Here is a 22,334-nt window from a genome sequence, read left to right as displayed (position 1 = left end):
GACAAGCTTCTCCATTATGCAGTGGAAATAATCATGGAGTGGTTCTGGGTACTGTAGTACAAGCAGATATAGATGCCAGAGCAGACACGCTCTAGTGTGGCTGCTGATTAGAACTTTACTGCAGAAACATTAAGTCATAGCTGGGCTTGGCTAACCCTCGTTCTCAGACGTAGGTGTCATGAACCACATTAATTAAGAACATGGCCTTTGCAACAGAGGAGATTGCTTTGAGTTTCAGTTGAGATTTCAATGAATCATAGAATGTCTTAGGTTGGAAGAGACCTTAGAGATCATCTAATCCAACCTCCCTGCCATGGGCAGGGATACCCTTAACTAGACCAGATTGCTCAAGGCCTCATCCAACCCAGCCTTGAACATCTCTAGGGAGGGGACATCCACAACCTCTCTGGGCAATCTGTTCCAGAGTCTTGCCACCCTCTTACTGAAGAACTTCTTCCTAAGATCCAGTCTAAACCTATTCTCCTTCAATTTAAATTCATTTCCCCTTATCCTATTGGTGGATGCTTTTGTAAGAAGTACCTCTCCTGCCTTCTTGTAGGTTCCCTTCAGATATTGAAAGGCAGTTATAAGGTCCCCCTGGAGTCTTCTCCAGGCTAAACAACCCCAGCTCCCTCAGCCTGTCCTCATAGCAGAGGTGCTCCAGCCCCTCGATCACCTTTGTGGCCCTCCTCTGAACTCGTTCCAACAGATCTACGTTCCTCTTATGGCGGAGACACGAGAACTGGACACAGTATTTGAGGTGAGGTCTCATAAGAGCAGAGTAAAGGAGGAGAATCACCTCTTTCAATCTGATGGCCACACTCCTTTTGATGTATCCCAGGACACGGTTGGCCTTCTGGGCTGCATGAGCACCCTGCCGGCTCATGTTGAGCTTCTCATTCAGGGCTACTTTCAACCCACTCTGTGCCCAGTTTGTATTTGTGCATGGGATTGGCCCGGCCCAGGTGCAGGACCTTGCATTTTGACTTGGTGCAGCTCATGCAGTTTGCACTGGCCCATTTCTCAAGCCTGTCAAGGTCCGTCTGGATGGCATCTCTTCCCTAGGTGAGTCCACGGCACCACACAGCTTGGCCTTGTCGGCAAACTTGCTGAGGGTGCACTTGATGCCACTGTCCATGTCGCTGACAAAGATGTTGAACAGACCCCTGAGGAACACCGCTTGTCACTTGTCTCAATGTGGACATCGAGCCGTTGACCACAGCTCTTTGAGTGTGACCCTCTAGCCAGTTCTTTATTCACCGAGTGGTCCATCCATCAAATCCATGTCTCTCCATCTTAAGTGGGACAGTGTGAAACATCTTGCATAAGGTCCAGGCAGATGATGTTAGTTGCTCTTCTCGTATCAACCAGAGCTGTAACTTCGTCATAGAAGGCCACCAAATTAGTCGGGCACAATTTGCCCTTAGTGAAGCCATGTTGGCTGTCACCGATCACGTCGCTATTTTTCATGTGCCTTTGTACTGTTACTAGGAGGATCTGCTCCATGATCTGGTCTGTAGTTCCCTGGGTTTTCTTTGCTTCCCTTTTTAAAAATGGGGGTTATGTTTTCCTATTTCCATGTATGGGAACTTCGCCAGACTGCTACAACTTCTTGAATATGATGGCTAGTGGCCTAGCAACTTCAGCCACCAGCTCCTTCAGGACCCGTGGGTGTATCTCATTAGGTATCTAATTAGTTTCCATGGACTGGTGCACCTTCGGGTTCTCTGGGTGTTTCCAGATCTGATCTGCTCTTACGCTGGGTGGTTCTTCACTCTCCCAGACCAGTCAAAGCCCTCTGTGACTTGGGTGGTGTGGTGGAAGTGGTAATCAGTGAAAAATGAAGCAAAAAAGTCATTGAATACTTCAGTCTTCTCCATATTGCTGGTAACCAGGTCACCTGTATCGCTCTGGAGAGGCCCCACATTCTCTCGTTTTTCTTTTTTCTTTCACACACCTGTAGAATCCTTTTCTGTTATTTTTAATGTCCCTGGCCAGATTTGATTCTGTCAGGGCTTCGGCTTTTCTAATCTGGCTTCTAGTTCCACAAGCAATCTCCTTGTAATCATCTCAGGTTACCACTCCTTGCTTCCATCCTTTATTTCTGCCACAGGAAGTTGCCTGCCTGCAGTTTTTGACAACAGTGTTTGAAATTATGAGACCTTAGCTGCAGGATTAAAAATAAATAAAATCTGAGCATAATCTAACCTTCTGTCATTGATCCTTTTTTCCAATATGAAAACAACTAGTAGTCTTCTTTCACTTCTTAAAAGAACAAAGAAAATAAGATGCTGTGCACGTTCTATATTAAAGCTTCTTTCATTCTCTGAGGAGCAATGCAGAACTATCCCAGCCTGAGGCAGTTCAGCCCTGTCTGAAGAACAGCAGTTAAAATCACAGCTTGGTCCCAAACTGGCTGTTAAAAATTGTCTCTAACAGCTCTGCTTCTTGTCACTGCTGCTGCCTCTCCTAGGAAACATTTCAGCTGTGTGTGGCTCAGTGGGCAGTTGCTTCTCCACCTCTGTGAGGTTTTCCAGAAACCCAAAGGTCCCAGGCACTGTGCACAATGCAGACTATTTTTGCCAGCTCTTAGGCCTGCCTTCATTTTCTCTAGCCCTGGAAGTCATTGTTGAGAACTTTGCTCTTATAAAGATGAAAAGGGAGGTCTTTTTAAATTTTCATATCAAATATCATACATACCATTTTTTCAAAGTTTACTAGGTTGTCAGTGAATGTCTTGTTTCCCTCATGAGTAAACGTCATGTCTGTATAGAAACAAAAGTCATGTAAAAGCCCATTAATGAATCATGGCCATACAAACTAGCAGAAAATTCTACCTATCCCTTGCAAAAATCAAAGCAGCTATGAAAGTAAAACATTTAGTTTTTAATTTGCAGAATTTCTGAGACTAGTAAAATTAAGGTATTATATTCAAATGTACTAAAGCAGTTCTCATCTCTGTGTCATGCTTTTTGTAATGGAAAAAGAGCATACTTCACACTGAGAATGATATTTGCTTTTTCTTGCTGCTACTCTTATTCTTCAAATATTTGACAAATAGCTTTCAAGCTATTAATTCTGCTTACCTTTTATAAGTAGTGGCATGAAAGGAATTATTGGAGGGTCCAATTTAGCTACAGTTAGTCTGTAGGCCCTATGATTTCTTGATGGATCCTTAGGAACAAAAAAGAGAAATCAAATAATTACTAATATGTATTATTATATGTATTGAGACACTATATACATTCATCTGGATGTCATGGCATTTATTAAAATCATTATTTTCTCCTGTGGTTTTAAAAGCTCATATGCAAACTAAGACACCTTTTATCATTCTCTCATACAGCTGACATGATGACAACGCAGCTGCTAAACACAAATACATTTCATGCCAAATAGCAAGGTAAGATAAGATTACAAAAATTTGTTCATAAAAGGAACCACACATTTTTTCCCCCTCCTTGCAGCTGCAGATCCAGTTTTGCATATGTTGTAACACTAAAATGTATTGCCTGGAAAAATCCAGGTTGGAAAATATAATTTCCCATATGTACCCATATCGGAAAACATGTGATAAAGCTTTTCTGAGTTCCCAGATTAACTTTGAGTGGTACATAAGTCCTCTCAGAGTAGGTTCCTAAGAGTATAATTTATTAGTCATACATACTTGTTTTAGCAGCTCTAAAATGGGATCATAAACTTCTTAAAGTCAAACAAGGACATATAAAATGTTCTGAATCAAGGAATTCAAATCAGTTACTCAGAAACTGAATTAGCTCAGATTGTGCACAGAATAAGGGATCTATTGCTATTCACCATTAAGCTTTCAAACTCTGCATAGATCTTCTTGAACTTGCTTGGAAGTTTCTGTTAATAAAAACAAAAATAGCAAACCTTAATTAAATCCAATTTGTATGGCAATTTTACTGTAAATTCTAGTTCCTTCTACAATGCCCCGAGTCAGGGAAGTGCTCTTTTTGCCAGATATTTCTAACAATGTACTAATCTAAAATACAACATGCCTCCTAGCAACCAGATTATAAATAGAGACGGGCCCAGCCATGAAACCTGGATCCTCATTTAAACCCCAACTTGAATTTACTCCTTTGGGATGATGAGATTCAGATTTTTCTTTGGCTCATATAGGAATCACTGAATTCAGAATGTAAGTGAAAGTTCAAGCCAATGGTTTTGGGACATCCTTGATTATAGCTGATCTGAAATTATAATTTACACACAGCTTGTGTAGGGGTAGCTTAGCTTAATTATTCATACCTATGATGAACCGCCCTTGCAACATTCATATCCATGCCTGGGCATTACCAGGAGGTTTTTTAGTTCATGCTGATGCACCATCATCAACTATTGCTCAAATTCTTGACATGCCTAGCAGCCACGGGCTTCTATCACTTTCTGGGGTATAAATTAATGAATAGTTTTTCAGTCCACAATACTCCCACAAATAAATCATGGCCAGTTGATCATGCAGTGCTTGGGATGAGATAGGCTTTACTAAATATTTCCTTTCCCCCTTATGATATGCTATACATATTAAACAATTTTACTATAAAGACTATATGTCATAAATGAGTTGCAGAGATGACAGTAATGTTTTATGCACACTCAGAATATGTCAGCTTTCTAGCTTTAATAAGAATTTTCTCTCTATTTGCTGATTAAATCAGACTACAACTGGCAGTGAGTAACATTAAAAACTGAGACTTTATAGTGCAGAAATTATTTTTTGCAATATTTTCTACATTTGAAGTGTGTACCCTAGCAAGATATTTACACTGTGCCACAGCAAGGGCCTAATTTTTAATGATGTGTGTGAACAACTGTGTGCCTAGTTTGCATATGCATGCAGATTAGGTATTTGTGAAATAAGTGGTATAATTGGACATTTGCACCTGCAAATATCTAATCTGTGCATGCAACTAATGTAAATGCATGATAATATAGCAAAAATCAGGTCTTGATATGCTTGTTTTTAAGTGCATTCTGTATATATATCCTGATAAAAATCAAGCTGCAGAAATTCTTCCTATAAACTGACTGCCCTAGAGAACCAGAGTGTGACAACATTTCCCTGAACTCAGGTTCATATCCCTCACCTACAAATGGTCTGTGCCCCTCCAGCTCAGACCCTGTGTCCATTTCAAATTGCTGTACATAGTATATAAATTCAATTCCCTCTTCTCTCTTTATACTAATCCTGTATTGCCTCTGCTCTCCCAACTGTTTCTCTCAGTAGCCACAAAGGAAAGGTCGCTATTTTGGAACTGATGAGGAACTGATCTGCAAATCTTTATACCACTTGCAACATGTACTTTTGAAAATTGTGCTGGTGTCTTCTGAGATGTTATTCTAATCTTCTATTTCAGAGCACTTTAAACGTGCTCAAATTTTGGTCTCAGTTGCACTCAATAACCTCAGTCATGCTAACTATTTTGAATTTCTAATGAGCAATATACATGCACATTCAGACCTGCACTGCTTTTGACAACCCGCATGATCTTAGTGGTTGCATGCGCTTACTGCCTACCCTGCTGGACGCTGAACCCTTTCTGCATACACACGCACAAAAGTGCAAAGCCACAGAAAAAGGTGGAAGCTCTGAGAATGAAGATCAAACTGATAGTAAGCAGGGGAATGCATGTCAGAGAGAAGACCAGAATCGGTTAGGACAAACCCACATTTTAATAGGGTAACAGAGTCCATATGGGGATGAGAAAATAACATGTACAAACAGGGGATGAATTTTAGAGAAGTACCTACAGAGAGATCTCTTTAAATGATCAGTAAAGTCAAACAGAGGATGGGCCGATGTAAGAGGTTAACTGGCTAACTCACTCATCCTGTCGGGCAGTTTAGTTCATCAATAGAAGCTGTTGTCACTTTCGTTAACTGCTTGTGAGTATTCAACACATCTAGGGGTATACTGCCTTACTAATACAAATTATCAGTCTTAGCTAAAGGCTTCTGCTCAGGAGCTGAATCAGTAGAGCTAATTTTATCAATAATAAAGGCTCAAGTAATGTGTTTTGTTTCTAAATAAAAGCAAAATTCCCAATCAAACTTCTTGCAATTGGATTTTAGCTATGACTTACCTCCCAAGTTAATGAGAGACGGCTTACAGCAACATTACTCAGTCCCATAATAATAGCAAAAAAGGAATTCAGATTTTTGTATTCTTTACAGCTGAAACACAAAGGGACAGGTTTTAAGTTGTATGTATCAGTCAGGGCAGAAGTACCCATGACAACCTTAACAGAGCTGAACTTAAGCATCTAGCATAGATGTGGCTGAATTTGGACACGTGTGGCACACCACTGACATGTGAGTAATCCACCATGCTCTGGAGGCTTCTTTCTCCTCCCTCCTAAAATGACCTGCTGCTTCCACTTCACTGGGTGCCAGCTTCTGCAAGGACGTTAACGGAGTCTTTGAAGTTCCTCCCCACCTGGAAACACAGTCTTGAAACCAGGTTTAATTCAGTCCCAGGGAACACCAGAAACAGTGGAAGCAACTGGTTTACAACCTCATTGGCTGCAGAACTTGCTGACAGCTTCTGAACATCTACTGAATGCTGGAAGCTGTCCCTACGCAATCTTCATCGCAGTTTACAGGAGTGCTGAGTCTTTTAAAAGGGAGAAGACCAGCAGTCTAGAGCTGCCTCTGTGTGACCTCCCTCTCTGTATATGATTTCTAACTAGTACTTGTAGATTCTGGAACTTGCTAAGATGTTTCAAGCAACGAATTGCCTTTTGTCACCAGCATCGTTAAAGAGGTCCTAAGCACTAGGAACTCTAGGTTATACTTCATTACTAAAGCAAAGGAGAACTTTTGTTACCGATCAGGAAAAACTGACACATGTAAATGAGTATTATGGAAGATCCAATACACCATATGCAGGAGCAGACCCAATCTGACTGGAGCAGCCTGTGCAACTGCCCAGCTGGGACTGCATCAGGTGGCTCATTGACTCAATGGGAAGTGAAGAGAGAGAACAAAGCCTGAATCTCATAAATTTGTGTCTCGCTACGTTCCTGCAAATAATTTGCTAATTTTCACAACTTATTTACCAACACTCAATTTGAGAACCTCAGTCTGCTTCTTTTACCAAGAAAACTTTCTAAGATTCAAGCTATGATTCTCAGATTTTTTAAATTTATTGCTGAGGCTCTTCGCTCCTCTGAGGATATCCTCAGCTCCAGATGAAATTAGTACAATCATAACATCCTACTCTCTGACCCCATCATTGCCACATCATCCTATTGTTATTCTGTTCTTTCTGTCCCTCCATTTCACCAGTCAATGTACTGAGTAGATGAGTCCTTTAGATCCAGGCCTCACTTGTCTCTGCACTGTGTCAAAATTGAGTGCGTGAAAAAACACTCTCTGCTATGCGATGATCTGTCTGTTGAAGACTGCTGTCCCCTCAGATCTACTGCCGAGCTGCTCAGACAAGTTATCCCACATCAGATTAGGGACACTGAGCATGCTTAGCGAAGATAAGTTGAAATGCTAAAGCTACCTCAACTTATTCTGACTAGAGCAAGTCAGGTAGTTCCTCAGTAGTGGATCTGAGGGGAGAGAAGGATAAAAAGCAGCCAGGGTAGGCTGTCATTGGTAACTTCTTCCCCAGGCACAACTAAATCCCGAAATAGGTATCTGTCCACAACCTGTGACGTTGAGAATAATTATGGCATGGCAAAAATAATTAGTACCACACAGAAGCAATGCTCAAACATAGCATGCAGCTGCAAATCTGCAGTATGTAATTTGAATCTTTCATGTTAAAAAGGAAAAGTTTTGCCAAATACTCTGTTAAGCAATGTAATCTTTGGAAGTCACTGTTAAAATCCATTTAGTTGTATGATATTCTACACTGAACATTCTGTAAGTTCTACACTAAATTCTATAAGCTCTACACTAAATAGCTCAGTTCCAGAGAGAGGACCACTGTAAGGTAGGAGAAACGGTGCTGCATGCCTTCACTGCATATATGCTGCCTGTAAAATGTCAGAAAGTGGATCCTCCAAAGCACCACAGCGTGCTCAGAGCAGAGGTCCCTCTACCTCCCAGACCAGACTGTATCGCAATAATCTTCCTGTTAGTATGAAATGTGAACACACATGTATACACATGCTCATGTCTCCAACACAAACACACCTGTGCTTAAAATCTCTCGGTATTTACACAAGCATATTCATCTTGACTTTTCCCTGTAAACACACACCCTTAAAAAATTTCTTACAGGCTCCTCGGGCTTATAACGTATGCATGTGTATAGAATGATTTTCAAAAACTGAATCAAAGCGTCTAAGTATAGTGATACACAAAAAGGCTTCTAAATAGCCTGTGGGTATATCTGCAAAGAGGAAATATATACAAACTGGGTCTGTGGATATCCATAAGAATATGTGAAAGTGCTTCTTAGAAGCCCTATCTCATACAATTACTATGGGAAGTACTCACTGCAAGAAATATAGTTTGCTTTTGCCCTTTGTTTGACAGATTAATCTTACAATAGTTGCAGAAAAGAGATGAACCTGGTAACCTCTACATCCTTTCCCAGCAGATGCAAAGGCAACAACAGCTCCTGAAGCCGAAAGCACGCACGCACAGCACTTGGAGCAGGCACTTGGCCTCACGCTTGCCCGCCCAGACAGGGAGCACACATCACAGGGTGCGTGGGGTGGCAGACACAAAATGATGTGCCTTCTGTGACGGTGTCTGAGCCCCCCGTCACAGAACTGAAACAGGGTTCTCAGTAACAGTTATCTTTGAAAATCGGTACGTGCAAGGCATTTCATTACCACCAGCCATGCCTCAGACTAACGGTGCAGCACTGAACTGTTCTCCTCAAACACTTTTCTAATGAGTCTGGTACTTCTGGGTAGGGTAAAGTTCTCATTAGGTCTCAAGAATCTTCACAAGCAAAACTTCCTCAAAGATATTGCTTCAAGGCCTGGGCCCGCATCTTTTGATCCAATTCCTCGGCTTTTTCTCCCCTCTCACTTCGGTGCACTTTGTATTTGTTTTAGCGCCTGCTGTAGCACCTGTTGCCATGGCAGCAGTGCACCGGGGGCAGCAGCAGCCTGGCAAAACTTGGCAGCGCCTTGCCAGCAGCCGCAATTAAACCTGCCCGCACAGTCTGCACGGAGGAAAATCTTGAGCCTTGGATTTCTCTGCTTTTAGGAGACAAAGAGGACTCAGAAGAGCAGACCGCTTTTAGCTATTTATTTTTAGCATTGTAGTGATACCAGAAACATGGAAGTAAACAGGAGGTTGTCAGGCTGTTGTAAATAGCGTAGGATTAAACCCATGACACTGAGGAACCCACGGGCTAGGGCGGTTCGTTAAGGACATATTTAACTGTAATTTCTAGGATGCTTGATTTAAGTGTTTATGGAAATTACTATTGTGTCTTAATTTATCCCATTTCAGCATTTTCCCGTTTCATGCCTGCGAGTGTCGACAAGGGCCCGTGGCGCCTGTGTGCGGGAGCCAGTGCCCTCTCCTGGGCAGAGCCCGCCGGGCCGCTGGCTGGGCCGCTCGGCGCGCTGACATCATGGAACATGCACCACGGGTATTTTTAGAAACTAAAGAGGTAAATTCTGTCCTCTGCTCTGAATGTAAACCTGATCCTGTATGCCCACTACTAGATTTTGAAAACCTTCCGCTTCCATCAACCCTGATCTGACCAGAGGAGCCCAAAGCAGTCCCCAGGGGGAATCCGGGGGCTCCTCGCTGAGCAGGGCCCTTCCCGATGTGAACACGGCTTTCAGCTGAGTGGAACTACTGACCAGGAGCAGAGCGGCATCACAGTTGTAAAAGTGATCTCCTCCTTCACGCAGCTACATTTAGTAATGCGAAAAAGTTAAAGCTCGAGATTTAATTGCAAGGAGTAACTTCTTTGCCTGTCTAAAGGCCTCTAGTCACGGTGCCCAAAGCTGTGGGCAAGCACTCAGCCTCACAGCTCCTCACTGCGCACCTCGGCAAACCAACTGTCCCGGCGGCGATGAACGCAATAAACCCACCAAGAACTGGAAGGGAAGGAAGAGGGTAGCAGTGGTAAAACCTGTAGCTGTGCAGGGCAGGGCATGCCCCTGCGTACCCCGAAGCCAGTCCCACCCTGGTTCTTGACTGCAGTGATGAGAAGTCAAGGCTGACACCTTTGGCATGAAGGTTCGAAAGAATTACAAAGTTTTAATATGAATAAAAGAATAGAAGACACCAAGAACTGCCTGCTGTCCAACTCCAGACCCAGCAATTAGTTACAAAAAAAGGACATTTGCACTGCTGGATTTTAAAACAAAAGTAGTAGAAAAATATCGCAAGCAGACTGAAGGTAACATGAGCCTTGGCATTTACATCCCTTTGCACTCTCCTCTTGGGTCTTCCCATTCAGGGTAATTCTGAGAATGGTTTTCCTGAATAGCACCAGAAATACCTGTGTTTTCAGGAAAATTAAGGCTACTTTCGTTACTATTTACTAATTTGCACATTAGTACTTGCTAATGCATGTAAGGGTAAATGAAGGATTCTCCTTATGAACTGCAACATATTTACCCACAAATTTTATGTGAGAACATGGCCCTAAGAGATCACACATCAAGGAGCAATGGAGCATAGGACACGAAACAAGAATATGTGTTAACAAGGTTCTATACCACCCTATAAGGAAATGGATAAAATTACCAAACAAAAATATTTTAACCTCTACTATACGGGGCTGTCTGAAAATATAAAAAAAAAATAACAACAAATTGACTATAGTGAACCTCATTTCCAGCTCAGAAATTATTATATACTTACTGGGCTGCTATCTTAATGTACTTCTTTAACAGCTGAACACGCTTGCTGAGTTGAGAGCAAAGACAAATTTCAGTGACCACCCAGAACTGAATTTCATTGAATCTTCTTAAAAACAAGTCCAGATTTGCTGTGGTCTTTTTAAAATTGTGCCTTCCAAAAGTGTGATAGATCAATTCCAGCTAGGAAAGAGAAAACAGTTTGGAATTTATTTATTTATTTTTAGAATTCTGATCTTTTGGACAGAGGAAAGAGGCTAAGAATGACCAGGTACCTATCTAGCCTAAAACTCGCTCTGCAGTTTTTTATTGCTGTACAGATGCCAAGGATTCAGGTTGCAAATCCAGTAGACAATAGCTGAGGCATACTAAAAGCGTAACTATAGACTAGTATAAATAGCTTACTATCTTAAAACATACAAAAGTAATAAGCAGCACATGTTCATGAGAAGTTTAATGTTATTTTTGCATTCTGTCTGTAAAATTAAGAAAGGCTTATACTTTCAAAACTTACAGGTGACTTTATTGTAGTATTTTTGAGATTCAAGCTTATAGGGAGTTTTGTAAAAAATACACAAGCTGACAATGTACAACTAAATGTTTTCCAACAGATTCTAATCTGCTGGATAGATAGGTCCTCCTACCTCATGCACACAGTTGAAGAGCTCCCAGTCATAAATTGTCATCTGATGTGCTAAATCTTTGGAGCTCATCAGTTCGAACGTCCCTATGGTACCAGTAGATGGTCCTTCTTGTTCTGGTAAAGGCACCTACAAATGAAAAAAATTGAACAAAAATATTTTAGAAGTACTAAATTGCATGATTGTTTTTTTTCTTCGACGATGTTTCTGATTTTTTTTTTTCAAGGTGACCACTTCCCTAAGCATGTTTCTAATAGTAGAACTGAAATTTGCTTTTAACCACAGGCTGTCATTAGGGAATGAGAATCTCTGTGCAAAATCAGTATCCACTATGCACAAGATAGTCAGGAAAATTCTGAAGGCTCTTCAGAGGCACTGTAAGGAAATAAAACAGACTGTTCTCAGTGTGTTATTTTTAGCATTGTTCTAAAATTTGAAGCCAGAAATAAATACTTCAATACTCATTGTGCTAACTAAAGAGTGTCTGTTTGTTTAGGAGCATAGGTCTTTCTACAAAGCTTTTGTTACCAGTTTCCTTTTTCATATACACAAATAACTAGGCCACAAAGCATAAGCCAAATACTTTTGCAAATTAGTGATTCTAACGATGAGAATTATCACATCTGCCATACTTCAGAAATCTGCAGTGATTGCAAGATCTTCTGATCATTTATGAAATAAGCCTCATACTTTCTCTTTGACAGTACCAGGGATGCGCTATTTATGATTTCAAAACTCCTGGCTGTGCTAATTAAAATGATATGCACACAATCTTGTGAGAAAGAATCCTTTAAATCATTCAAGTATAAAACGTTTTTGAAAGACACTTCTATACCACTCAATAAATGAGATGTGATCTACAGTTCTGCAAGCAAGTAAATCTTATATTAAAGAGAGATTTAAACATGGCTTGAGATCTTGTCAGATTTTAAGTAGTCTGTTGTATAATACTTTACAAATTGTTTGAATCAGTGGTGCTAACGACCCCCTCTGCAAGCTCAAATGCTTTACATCAGTAAGGCTTCCTGTGAACCCACGTTTTAATTGTTTTGTTTCCAGGAGAGGGCAGTAGAGCTCACTAACAAGTTTCTCAGTTTCTCGTAAGGTCTTTGTTCGATAACTACGGAGCGGGTAGTTGGCAACAGGCTCCTGTCAGAGCACAGACTCTGTAATAGAGCCCGCAAGATAAACAGACTATATTAACATACTGCATTATAAAAAATGAGATTATTAAATGAAGTATCTTTTATATAGGAACATTATATTACCAACAGGAAAAGGACTGACAGGATTAATACATTAAATCACTTTCAATAACATGCAGCTCTACTCCTCTATGAGTTCTTGCTTTGTAGTCTACGGAAAACTTGTCTTTCAAATATCATCATCATACAAACTAATTAAAAATGATTAAACGAGATCACAGGCATTATTAGCTTAAAAGCTCTATCTATAATTTTAACAAATAGTGTATTTAAGCAAAGTATTATCTAAAAAAATCAGGACTGCCATTAATCCTGTAACAGCCTGTAGATTCCTCTGAGCTGAGATTTGCACAAACACAAAATTTCTTTAGTTTAAGAAAGAGTATGAATTCCAAGTACAGCAGTTCTGGGTAGAAAAACCTAAACTGTGAAAATCTGTGGAAAGAGAATTGCCTGTAGACTGAAAGAGGACTTTTTTCTCTATTTGGAGACAAACAAAACATAGCCGTTACCATAACAAACACATATTTTCCAAGACTAGGAAAGAAGCATTCAGATAAAAGCTCACTGCATATTTGAAAATTCATCTAACCCAGAACAATTTTCACATAGGAATTGCCAAGTGTAATATGAACAAATGTACATGCACAGGCAGCAGCCAGAAATTTGAACATGAAAGGATTAAGATGGGAGGGAGGTAAGGCTGTAATATTATTCAATTTATTTATACCACTTAGAAAAAATGCAGCTGATTAGGGGATGTATTCTGTTACGCAATGCTGAGAACCTTTTTAAATGTGCTGAGTGCTCCTCACTAATTCCTACTGAAGTCAGTCCAGTTGATGAAAATCAGCACATTGCAGCCCTGCATCTTACAGGTCCCTGTAGCATTTTGAGTACTTGATCCATGGTAAATAGCACAGGGGAAAAGGCACAGAAGGTCACGACGATTTGCTGCCAAGGTAAGGTCTACCCAGACAAGGCAGAGACATATAAAAGTACCCAGCGTAGTTGTACTGATGCAACATCCCTGCTTTAGAGTAGTGTGCCCCATGAGGGTATCTGCTTGGCAGGATTAATTAACCTTAAGGGAACACCAGAATTTAATAAACTGAACAAGAGGTATCTCTGCATGGATCTAGAGTATGCTGGATGTGCATTCCCTGACTACTAAATTGAAAGCAGCAGCAAAGCACAGATTTTACCATATCTATAGAATAAATCAGGCATACATACTAAGTGGCTTGTTAAAAGCATACAGGAGGCTGAAACAAGGCTAGGAGTAATAGAGTTCATGCTGACATGACTTGGCAATGATGTTTGTTTTTAATGAAATAAAAGGAACAAAAAGTACAGTCAAATCAAACTCTATAAAAGCAGACCCCATGGAGATCATTAGAATTACTGTATAAACTGTAAGTACTTATAAATGATTCTACTTAAGAAAAAACAGGCTTTCAACCAGGAATATTTCTGTGAGTCTACTTAGAATCATCTGATATTTTGACACAGTATTTTGTGGGGCTAAGAAATAAAAGATTTTAAGGAATTTACTGTTGGAAACAACTCTCCAGAATACTTTGATTGGTAGCATCTATCTTCAAGAGTATATCCCCATGGTCTTGAGGAGATAATTCTGTAATCAGGAATCACTGCATGCCTTAGTGACAATATTCAGCTCTTCCTACATGTGCAGTGGGACACAGGCAATACGAGGATCAAGTACTGTCATGTGGATCAGACAGATCTCTGCTGTGGTTTAGGAAAGTATAACACTACCTTGTTTTAATTGTAGAGCTCACTCCATAGCACTGTGACAAGCCCTTCGTTGTGAATGCTTCCACTAGTTTATATCTAAAGTACTGATAATACAAAAAGCATTCAAATAATTGAATCTTCTGCGAACTGCATACATACATACCAATGAATCAAACTGATCACGTGGGCAAACAAACAGCCGTCCATTAACACTGAGAGTTGTAAACACTGAAACATCATGAGGCTTGAGCACAACCTTTTCTGTAAACATGAAACAGAAGATTTTTTGTTATATATATCATAGAATCATAGAATGGCCTAGGCTGGAAGGGACCTTAGAGATCATTTAATCCAACTTCCCTGTCATGGGCAGGGACGCCACCTCTTGACTAGATCAGGCAACATATGGGGACCGAACGGGTCTCAAACCTGTGACCTTGGTGTTATCAGCACCATGCTCAACTGACTGAAGTAACCAGCCCCTCAAATATATGTAGAATTTACAGCAGGACTGATCCAACAGCTGCACAGGTCATTCTTCTGGGAGCAAATTTTGCACAGTCTACCAATGTACAGGATATAAAATAGACAACAAGGTTCTCTTTATTGAAGAAATGTGACAACAAGCTCATCCAAGCCAGAACTGGCATACAGAACTAGAATTCCGGTCCCTAACTGTACAGATAGGCCAAGAAGCCTGTGATGTCATCTCTAGAAACTAACTGCAAAAATTCATCCATCATTAGGGACTCCATCCATTCTTCTTTGAGCTGTAAGCTCTAAGTTGTTCTTAATAGAAATTGTCTTGGAAGACAGTGACTACATAAGGAGGTGACGAAATGCAACTGTATTCAAATCACATTACAGCAGTTCTAAAAGAGCACCACATCACAGGTAAAGAAAAGACAATGAAGTAACTTAGAAAACAGTCTCTTCCAGCACGCGCCAGCTGTCAGCAAATCTGACAGTAAAAAATTGCTGCAACTGCAGAAAGTAGAGCCGCCCGGTGTCAGCTCTCAGGAGGTGAGCTGGTTTTGGCAGGCATCACTTGTTTGCAAAAAAGCATTTCAACACAGCTCTCATTAGCTCTGTGTATCCACAGAGTCATCCCCAACCAGAGCACTTCAGCAATGTCAGCACTCCAGCAGAATTCACCTTGCAGTTACTCTCCCATTTTCAGAGCCCATAGTGGGGGTCTGATTCCTGACCCTTTGCGAACACCAGGCCAATAGGCTTGGCACCAAGCTGCTCGGTAATGGTCTGTGTGGACAGAGCAGCTGGAACGGTAGTGATCATTGCTGCAATGTCTGCACTGCAGCTTCTTCTGCTGTTGCTGATTCGTATGTCTAGCCTGACATTATCCACATTTATCTTCTATTTCTGTTGTTAAAAAACTCCTGCAAATCTTACAGGGAAGGAAACTTCAGGGAGCTCTGCTCTGTAACATGCAGATACACAAGCTTCTCCATTTTTCCATTTTCTCCCATGTGAGCCCCAGTCTATGCCTGCAGTACGGAAAGGACTTGGTGCTAGGATAGAACCTGTGCACCAGCTGAACATGCACATGGATATAAAAGCCTTGACTGAATTAGTCTTTCAATCACTCCTGACATTCTGCTTCACCATAAATGAGAAGTGTTAAAAACGAAGCAAATACAGTACCTCCTCCCGAACTCATCTTTACTATAATGAGGCTTTCTCCAGAACCCAGCTTATCTGCTACTGCGCTGATCACCTCCTTCACCGAGGAAGACACTGGCACCCGGATAGTGGTGTAGGTTTGGTCTATGCAGTACACCTTAAAGAGAACTGAATAAAAAAAGATTGTGCTGTATATATGACATGTAACAACCACAGAGACTTTACTATACAAATTATTTTCAAGTCAGTAATGATTCCTCACAAACAAAACCAATAAAGCAACAATAAATCACTAGTTTTGATAGCTCCCCATTCCTCAGATGTTCTACAATTTCTAATACAGAAACCTCTGACTTCCCAGAGCTTTTAGTAAACCATGAAATACTAGTGTTTCATTATTGCTAAAATATTTATGGATGCCAATTTAATCTGGCACTCTGTTATGCTACAGACGTCATAATATTTTAAATCAACACTTCAAGAGTCAGAAAAACTGGCTGCAAACTCTCTTCTTTACAGGAAAATAATTGTCATATTTATAAAATAGATTTAAAAGTAGTTTTGGTTACAATCAGAACTTAAATCAAACTGTGCTGCAACCTGTTTTTTACAAGCAAGTAAATAATTGCTGAACCATGAATGTTGTAGATAATGAAGTAAAATAACTAAACATAAGAATACACTTGAATGTACAGTACAAATCGGCTCACAGAATAACACATGAACCCAGGCCTCTGCCTGCCTACAAATCAATATGATAGTGCATTAGCCTGCAAAAATCAAGGCAGCCCCAAGTGACACGAATGTGAGACAGAAGTTAACAAAATACTCCTTCAGCTCAGCTGTCAAGCCAAGCCAAGCAGCAGCTCCTGGCGTTAAGAGTTGTCCATGGATTTTCAGTGTTCAGGGTGCTGCCTGCCCTGCCAGTGAGGAAGGTGCAGCCACACAAAAGGGGCAGTTACTGCCTGTCCACACAGACACAAGAAGTACTTTGCCGGCAGCAGCAACTGTTTTGCTCTTTGTAGACCTGGAAGAAACATGGATTGCAACAGGAGCAGCATGCCGGGCAGAATGTCTGCTGTTCATACGCAGTTACTTCCAGCTTTTGAAATGGCTCTTCTGTTGGTTTGATTTATGTCACCATTTTTCTCAGCTATATGACCTTCCATTTAATTCCCTTTTTTTTTACTGTTGTTCCCTATCCTTTAGTATCAAACATTTTGAAGCAAAAGCTATTTTCTGTGATGAAGATGCACCAAAACAAGCATTGAGAGACTGGTCCTAGTAGCTGCAAAGAAATCCTCAGATTTATGAGTTTTAAGGGGCATATATCTTTGTTTACAATGAAGAGATCTCATCAGCAGAGCTCAGGCTCTGTTCCCACAGCAGTGCTTTAACCCACCTGACAATATGAAAAGCTAGTACAACTGAAAATGATATTATGATACACTGTGGTAAATTTTAACTTGATCTCTTCAGAGAATCAAACAATAGCAATAGGACACACCAGCAGATTTTGTTTTCTAGGCTGTGTGCCACAGGGCAGAGATCCTTGGCAGGATTATCTGCTCTGCTCCTATCTTGCAAAGGAACAGCTGTACATGTTAGCTCAAACTACGCACAGGAGATGAAGGCTCAAACGTGACCTCCAACACCCACTATTTATTGCACTGCCATTACCTGCATGGACACTGTCTGCACTGGTTCTTACCTGTTTTGTTCATTCCCTGATTTAAAGATTTTCACATCTTCCTCTGAGGAAGCACAGTGTCTGACAGCACAAGAACTAAGGGAAAAGACCATAAGCACTTCAAATCAATGATGGAGAATGTTGGGCTAGCAAAAGCAGAGTTTGCTTCAGGCCAGGTTTCAAAACTGTGAGTAGATACTTTTGTTTGTTTTAGGCCATTATTCTGAGAGATGAATTTACTGGAAATCTCAGTGGCTCAAGAAAACTTTGCAGAGAAAGGACTCACCTTCGTCGCTGCCCCTGATAGGCTGGCGTTTCTGTGCTCTGTCATCACTTGTGTTGAACAGCTGCAGAAGAACTTTGTGCTGAAAAAGAATCATTGGGATTCACAAAAATGCCAACAGAAATATTCTGGGCTAAATGTGAACTACAACAGATCTCATCAATGACAGGAAAAAAACTTAGCAATGCAAAGTTCAACAGTGTTAAGGCTTATTGCTCAATGTGTTGTTTTAATATATCCACGATTACTAAAGAGAAGATGCCTGTGGATTTGCTGGGCTAAAGTTCCTACTTGAGAAAATTATCTTACCTTCTTTTGTGGTGCTTTAGGTTCTTCAGAACTATAAAAAGGTAAAGCATAGAACACATAATTAAATATTACGTGGAAGATTTTGTGTGCAAAATCACATATAAAACGTGGACCACTTGTCAAACTACATTATCAACATATTCATGTTTCCATATACGAAAAAAATAGATGATACCATAGTTGATGTATAACTGAGGTAGGGAAAATACTATACAAAGTTCATGCAAGCATGAAATAAGCATTCAGTTTAGTTTTCAAAGGTGTGCACGTAGATTTTTATTCCTTCTGTTAAACTTCTAATGAGAGTTTGATGTTTGCAAGAATGATGTGGAAAGAGAGGACCACAGCCATTCATCCAAACAAGCGTGCATGTAAATATTTAGTCTTGTATTAACTGAGTGCCATTCATTGAATGGATCTTTAATATATATAAGCCATAGATTTTCTTCATCTATTTACTGAGAAAAAGGACAGAGGGAGGAAAGAATCAAAACCTGTGCTTACACTTGCTTTACAATTTTCTCTAGCTCTGGAAGTTGCTCCTTTAGTGCTGCAATCATTCTAGTATCATCTGATACAGATACGTAAAATTCCTGTAAATGATACAGAATAGTCTTTAAATAACTAGATAGAGCATTATGAGATGACATCTGATAGCTTAATGATTATAAAGAATGATAATCTACATAGAGGAACACATGTTGGGCCCAACCCTCTATTATTTCTACTTGTTCAACTCCAGCTGATTTAAAGCACGACTTATGCAGAAGCAAAGCCTGATGACACTCCTTAGCTCGTTGCGTAACCACAAGTCACTAGTGCAAAAACTTCGTTTTCAGATTATCAAGGATAAAGACTATGAGATTCACAAACAATCTGGCATGATAGCTTTTCTTTACCCATTGCTCTCACTAGTGGTTCATTTGGTACTGAGCTGTTGACCCTCAGCTACTGCAGTCAGTTGCAATATCACCCTCTTTTAAACCCTACTCAATCCTCTTCCTGAGACACCTACATAAAACCAACCCAAAGAAAGATCTATGTGCTTGCAACTATTAATTGTTCTTTAACTTCCAGAAAGACATTATTTCCGTCTCCAAAGCTTGTCTGTCATGAAAAGCTTTCCCATGAGGACTTGCTACGTGTCTGTCATACTTCAGGCCCCTCTCTATTCCCCTCTGCTCTTAACCTTAGATTCAGTTTTAAGCTTTTTGGGGCAAGAACTTCCATTCAGTCAGTAACATATGGGATTGTGTTCCATAAACATGATTCATAGTAACAATGGCAATCATGATGACTTAACTTGACACTGGCCATGCATCTTATCTTAGAGGATACAAGATATGGCACCTACCACTAAGACCAGTGTCTGAGGAATTAAACGATTTTAAGGCATCAAAGGGTTCTGAAGACAAAGATCTTAAGTTTCAATAGCTACAGTACAGTTTTCATTCAAATGGAAAAGTTTTTTGGTTTTGCAGAGTGAGAACCCTCAAGCTCCTTCCTGGCACACCTCAGGCAGGCATAAACAACACCAGCAGTTCAAACTGTAGAGCCTCTGAAATATTCACAAGAAAATACTAAAAAGAAGCAAATTCATCTATTGCTACAAAGCAATCTACGCATGCAGTGCTTTGAAAGGGGTCTGCAGCTCCGGTAGATATTTTCAGAGGTCTGGAGGCTGACAATGATTCAAGTACTGTTGTAGTGCATATTCTATATGCATCTAAACCCAAGAAAACAGTTATGAGTTTGCACTCTGAAATGACCTACTTCATTTCCTAACAGAATTCTGCAAACCAGGAACAAGCTTTCAGCTTATCTTGCTTGGTAGGTGCTTTTCAGTACAATGACACAACAATTCCTTTATACCTCCAAAAAGGCCATTGCTGCTTCATCTTCTTGTAGTAAGTCTCCATATAAAGCAGCCCACTGCAGAACCAGTCGAATGACTCGCCTTTTATTGTTGAGGGCATAATCCATTTTCTCCTGCTCTGTACCCTGGGAAGGCTGGGCATGGTAGGTGCCATGGTGTCAAGGAAAACGCTTAGTGATTGAATATATCAAAATTCATATGAATTCACAAATAACTGACTTCCAACAAACCATTTTCATGGTGTTCAAACATAACTTTCCAATATATACTTTTGATTTCTGACTGCTGCTAGCATAAAGACTTGCGAACCTTTCACGTTCATACAAAAAAGTAAAAAGACAGTGAATTCTCTAAAGAGCATGGGAATGATCACAATCCCACCACAGAGACAGTTGTTGTAGGGGAGCAGAACAGAAATGACACTTGGAACAATAAAGAAGAGGATTAACTATGAGGACTGAAGAAGGATATTTCTCCTTGTTCTTCCCTGGAGATAGTTAAAAAAAAAAGAAGAATATCACTTTGTGTTTATTTACAATTCTAGCCTTCTTTTTGTAAGGAAGACCACTGGAATGGACTGCCAGTGTCACTCCTTTTATTTTCAGAAGTTACTGTAACTCAGGGTGAACCTCAGTCCCATTATACCAGGAGGGCCTGGAAGGTTACAGCCTAGACTGACTATAGAGACATGGACTAAAATAATATATTACATAGTAGCCTCATTTTTACATACAAAAATGCAAAAGTTTCCACTCTGTCAAAGAAAGCGCATTTGGGACACAATGCTTTGTGATAGTTATTTTGTGATAAACAACAAGAAAATTTGAGAAACATTGCATTGACCTTTTTCATGGTGAAATGTCAACCTTACAAAATTCGCAAATAGCAAAAAGGCCAAAACTAACATTTATTGAAAGGAAGAAACTAAGAAAAAAATAAAGGCACAACGGGCAATAAATGGAGGCAATTTCAGCCTTTAACCTATGCGAAAATGAAGAAGAATCCTCAGCAGAAACAGGATATGAAAATTTGTGTGCCTACTTCTCACTGATCAGAGGTTAACATATATATTTAAACTGTTTCCCAATAAACTGATGGCTGGATCTGAATAAGCACAGAATGAGTGCAGCTACATCTTCAACTTTTCTTCACAGATACCAAAATTCTGACTCTGGATTGTCACAAATAATATTATTCACAATTATGTAGCAATGTTTAATATCAAAATATTGTTTCACCCAGAGGAGTCCAGCAGCTTTTCAAGGTATACCTTTCATTGCTCTAACAAAATATTTTAAACTAATAATTAGAAATCAAAATTATCTAATATATTTATTTTAAGCTTTTCATTTAGAAACATTTCTCTAACAAAATATAATGGGAGAAAGTATCTATTAACTCACACTTTCCAAATGATCCTCCTACCCAAAAGCCCTGTGAAGATTTGACATGCTACCAGGGTTCCTGGGGTGCTCATTTGACTCATAAGCTTTTAGAAATCTGCAGAAAGGTTTAAAATTTCTACAAAATGAAATATGTCAGTACATTTATGGGAGCACATAAATCAAAGGGTCATAAGAAGTAAATAACACATTGTAAACTATTTGCTCTGATGTCTCAAGGAGAAAATTTAATATTCTACTGAGTCATTTTTCTCATGCCATTTTTACCTTTCAAATACCGTAATTATTTCATGTATTTTTACTTTCTTACTAACCGACTCACCACAGGCACTGGTAATTTGTCTATATTTTTACTGCTCATTTACATTAATTACTCTTTTACCATTATCACAGGGAAAGTCAATGAAGGGTTCTCCCATTTTTATGGGACCTGCAGAATCCAGTTTCACTGCAGACTGCAATTAGAAGTAAAATACCATGTATACTTGCAACAAGGGCCAGAAAACTGTAAAATATTTATCAACACCAACGTGGTTAAAGTTCAATATATATATATATTTAATTATGCCTAGCATATGCTAGGAAACAGAATCAGTTCTGAAGTCTGTTCTTCTTTGCACAGGAAGAGTTAACCATATCAGGAGCTGTACAAAATCAGCACCCACTGCTACAGCAGAATGCAAACTATTTTGCTGGCATGATGGTAAA

At 39.9% G+C, this 22,334-nt stretch overlaps 1 protein-coding gene across 4 annotated transcripts in view; it reads right to left on the bottom strand.

Annotated features, from left to right (window-relative positions):
• RAPGEF4 (Rap guanine nucleotide exchange factor (GEF) 4) overlaps positions 1-22,334 on the bottom strand; it is a 79,913-nt gene that overhangs the window by 9,126 nt on the left and 48,453 nt on the right. For all 4 annotated transcript variants that reach the window (XM_009875866.1, XM_009875868.1, XM_009875867.1 and 1 more), the window contains 12 exons: positions 20,220-20,370; positions 18,852-18,940; positions 18,348-18,378; positions 18,042-18,120; positions 16,087-16,233; positions 14,588-14,685; positions 11,465-11,590; positions 10,825-11,003; positions 6,111-6,201; positions 3,817-3,867; positions 3,087-3,174; positions 2,701-2,765 (listed from right to left, as the gene is read on the bottom strand). In XM_009875866.1, the coding sequence (XP_009874168.1) occupies positions 2,701-2,765; positions 3,087-3,174; positions 3,817-3,867; positions 6,111-6,201; positions 10,825-11,003; positions 11,465-11,590; positions 14,588-14,685; positions 16,087-16,233; positions 18,042-18,120; positions 18,348-18,378; positions 18,852-18,940; positions 20,220-20,370 (1,195 nt within the window). The remainder of the gene's footprint in view (positions 1-2,700; positions 2,766-3,086; positions 3,175-3,816; positions 3,868-6,110; positions 6,202-10,824; positions 11,004-11,464; positions 11,591-14,587; positions 14,686-16,086; positions 16,234-18,041; positions 18,121-18,347; positions 18,379-18,851; positions 18,941-20,219; positions 20,371-22,334) is intronic.

This window comes from Apaloderma vittatum, unplaced genomic scaffold (genome assembly GCF_000703405.1).
Source record: "Apaloderma vittatum isolate BGI_N311 unplaced genomic scaffold, ASM70340v1 scaffold4389, whole genome shotgun sequence".
In the NCBI taxonomy this organism is placed as follows: domain Eukaryota; kingdom Metazoa; phylum Chordata; class Aves; order Trogoniformes; family Trogonidae; genus Apaloderma; species Apaloderma vittatum.
This window is presented reverse-complemented; position numbering and strand designations above follow the sequence as displayed.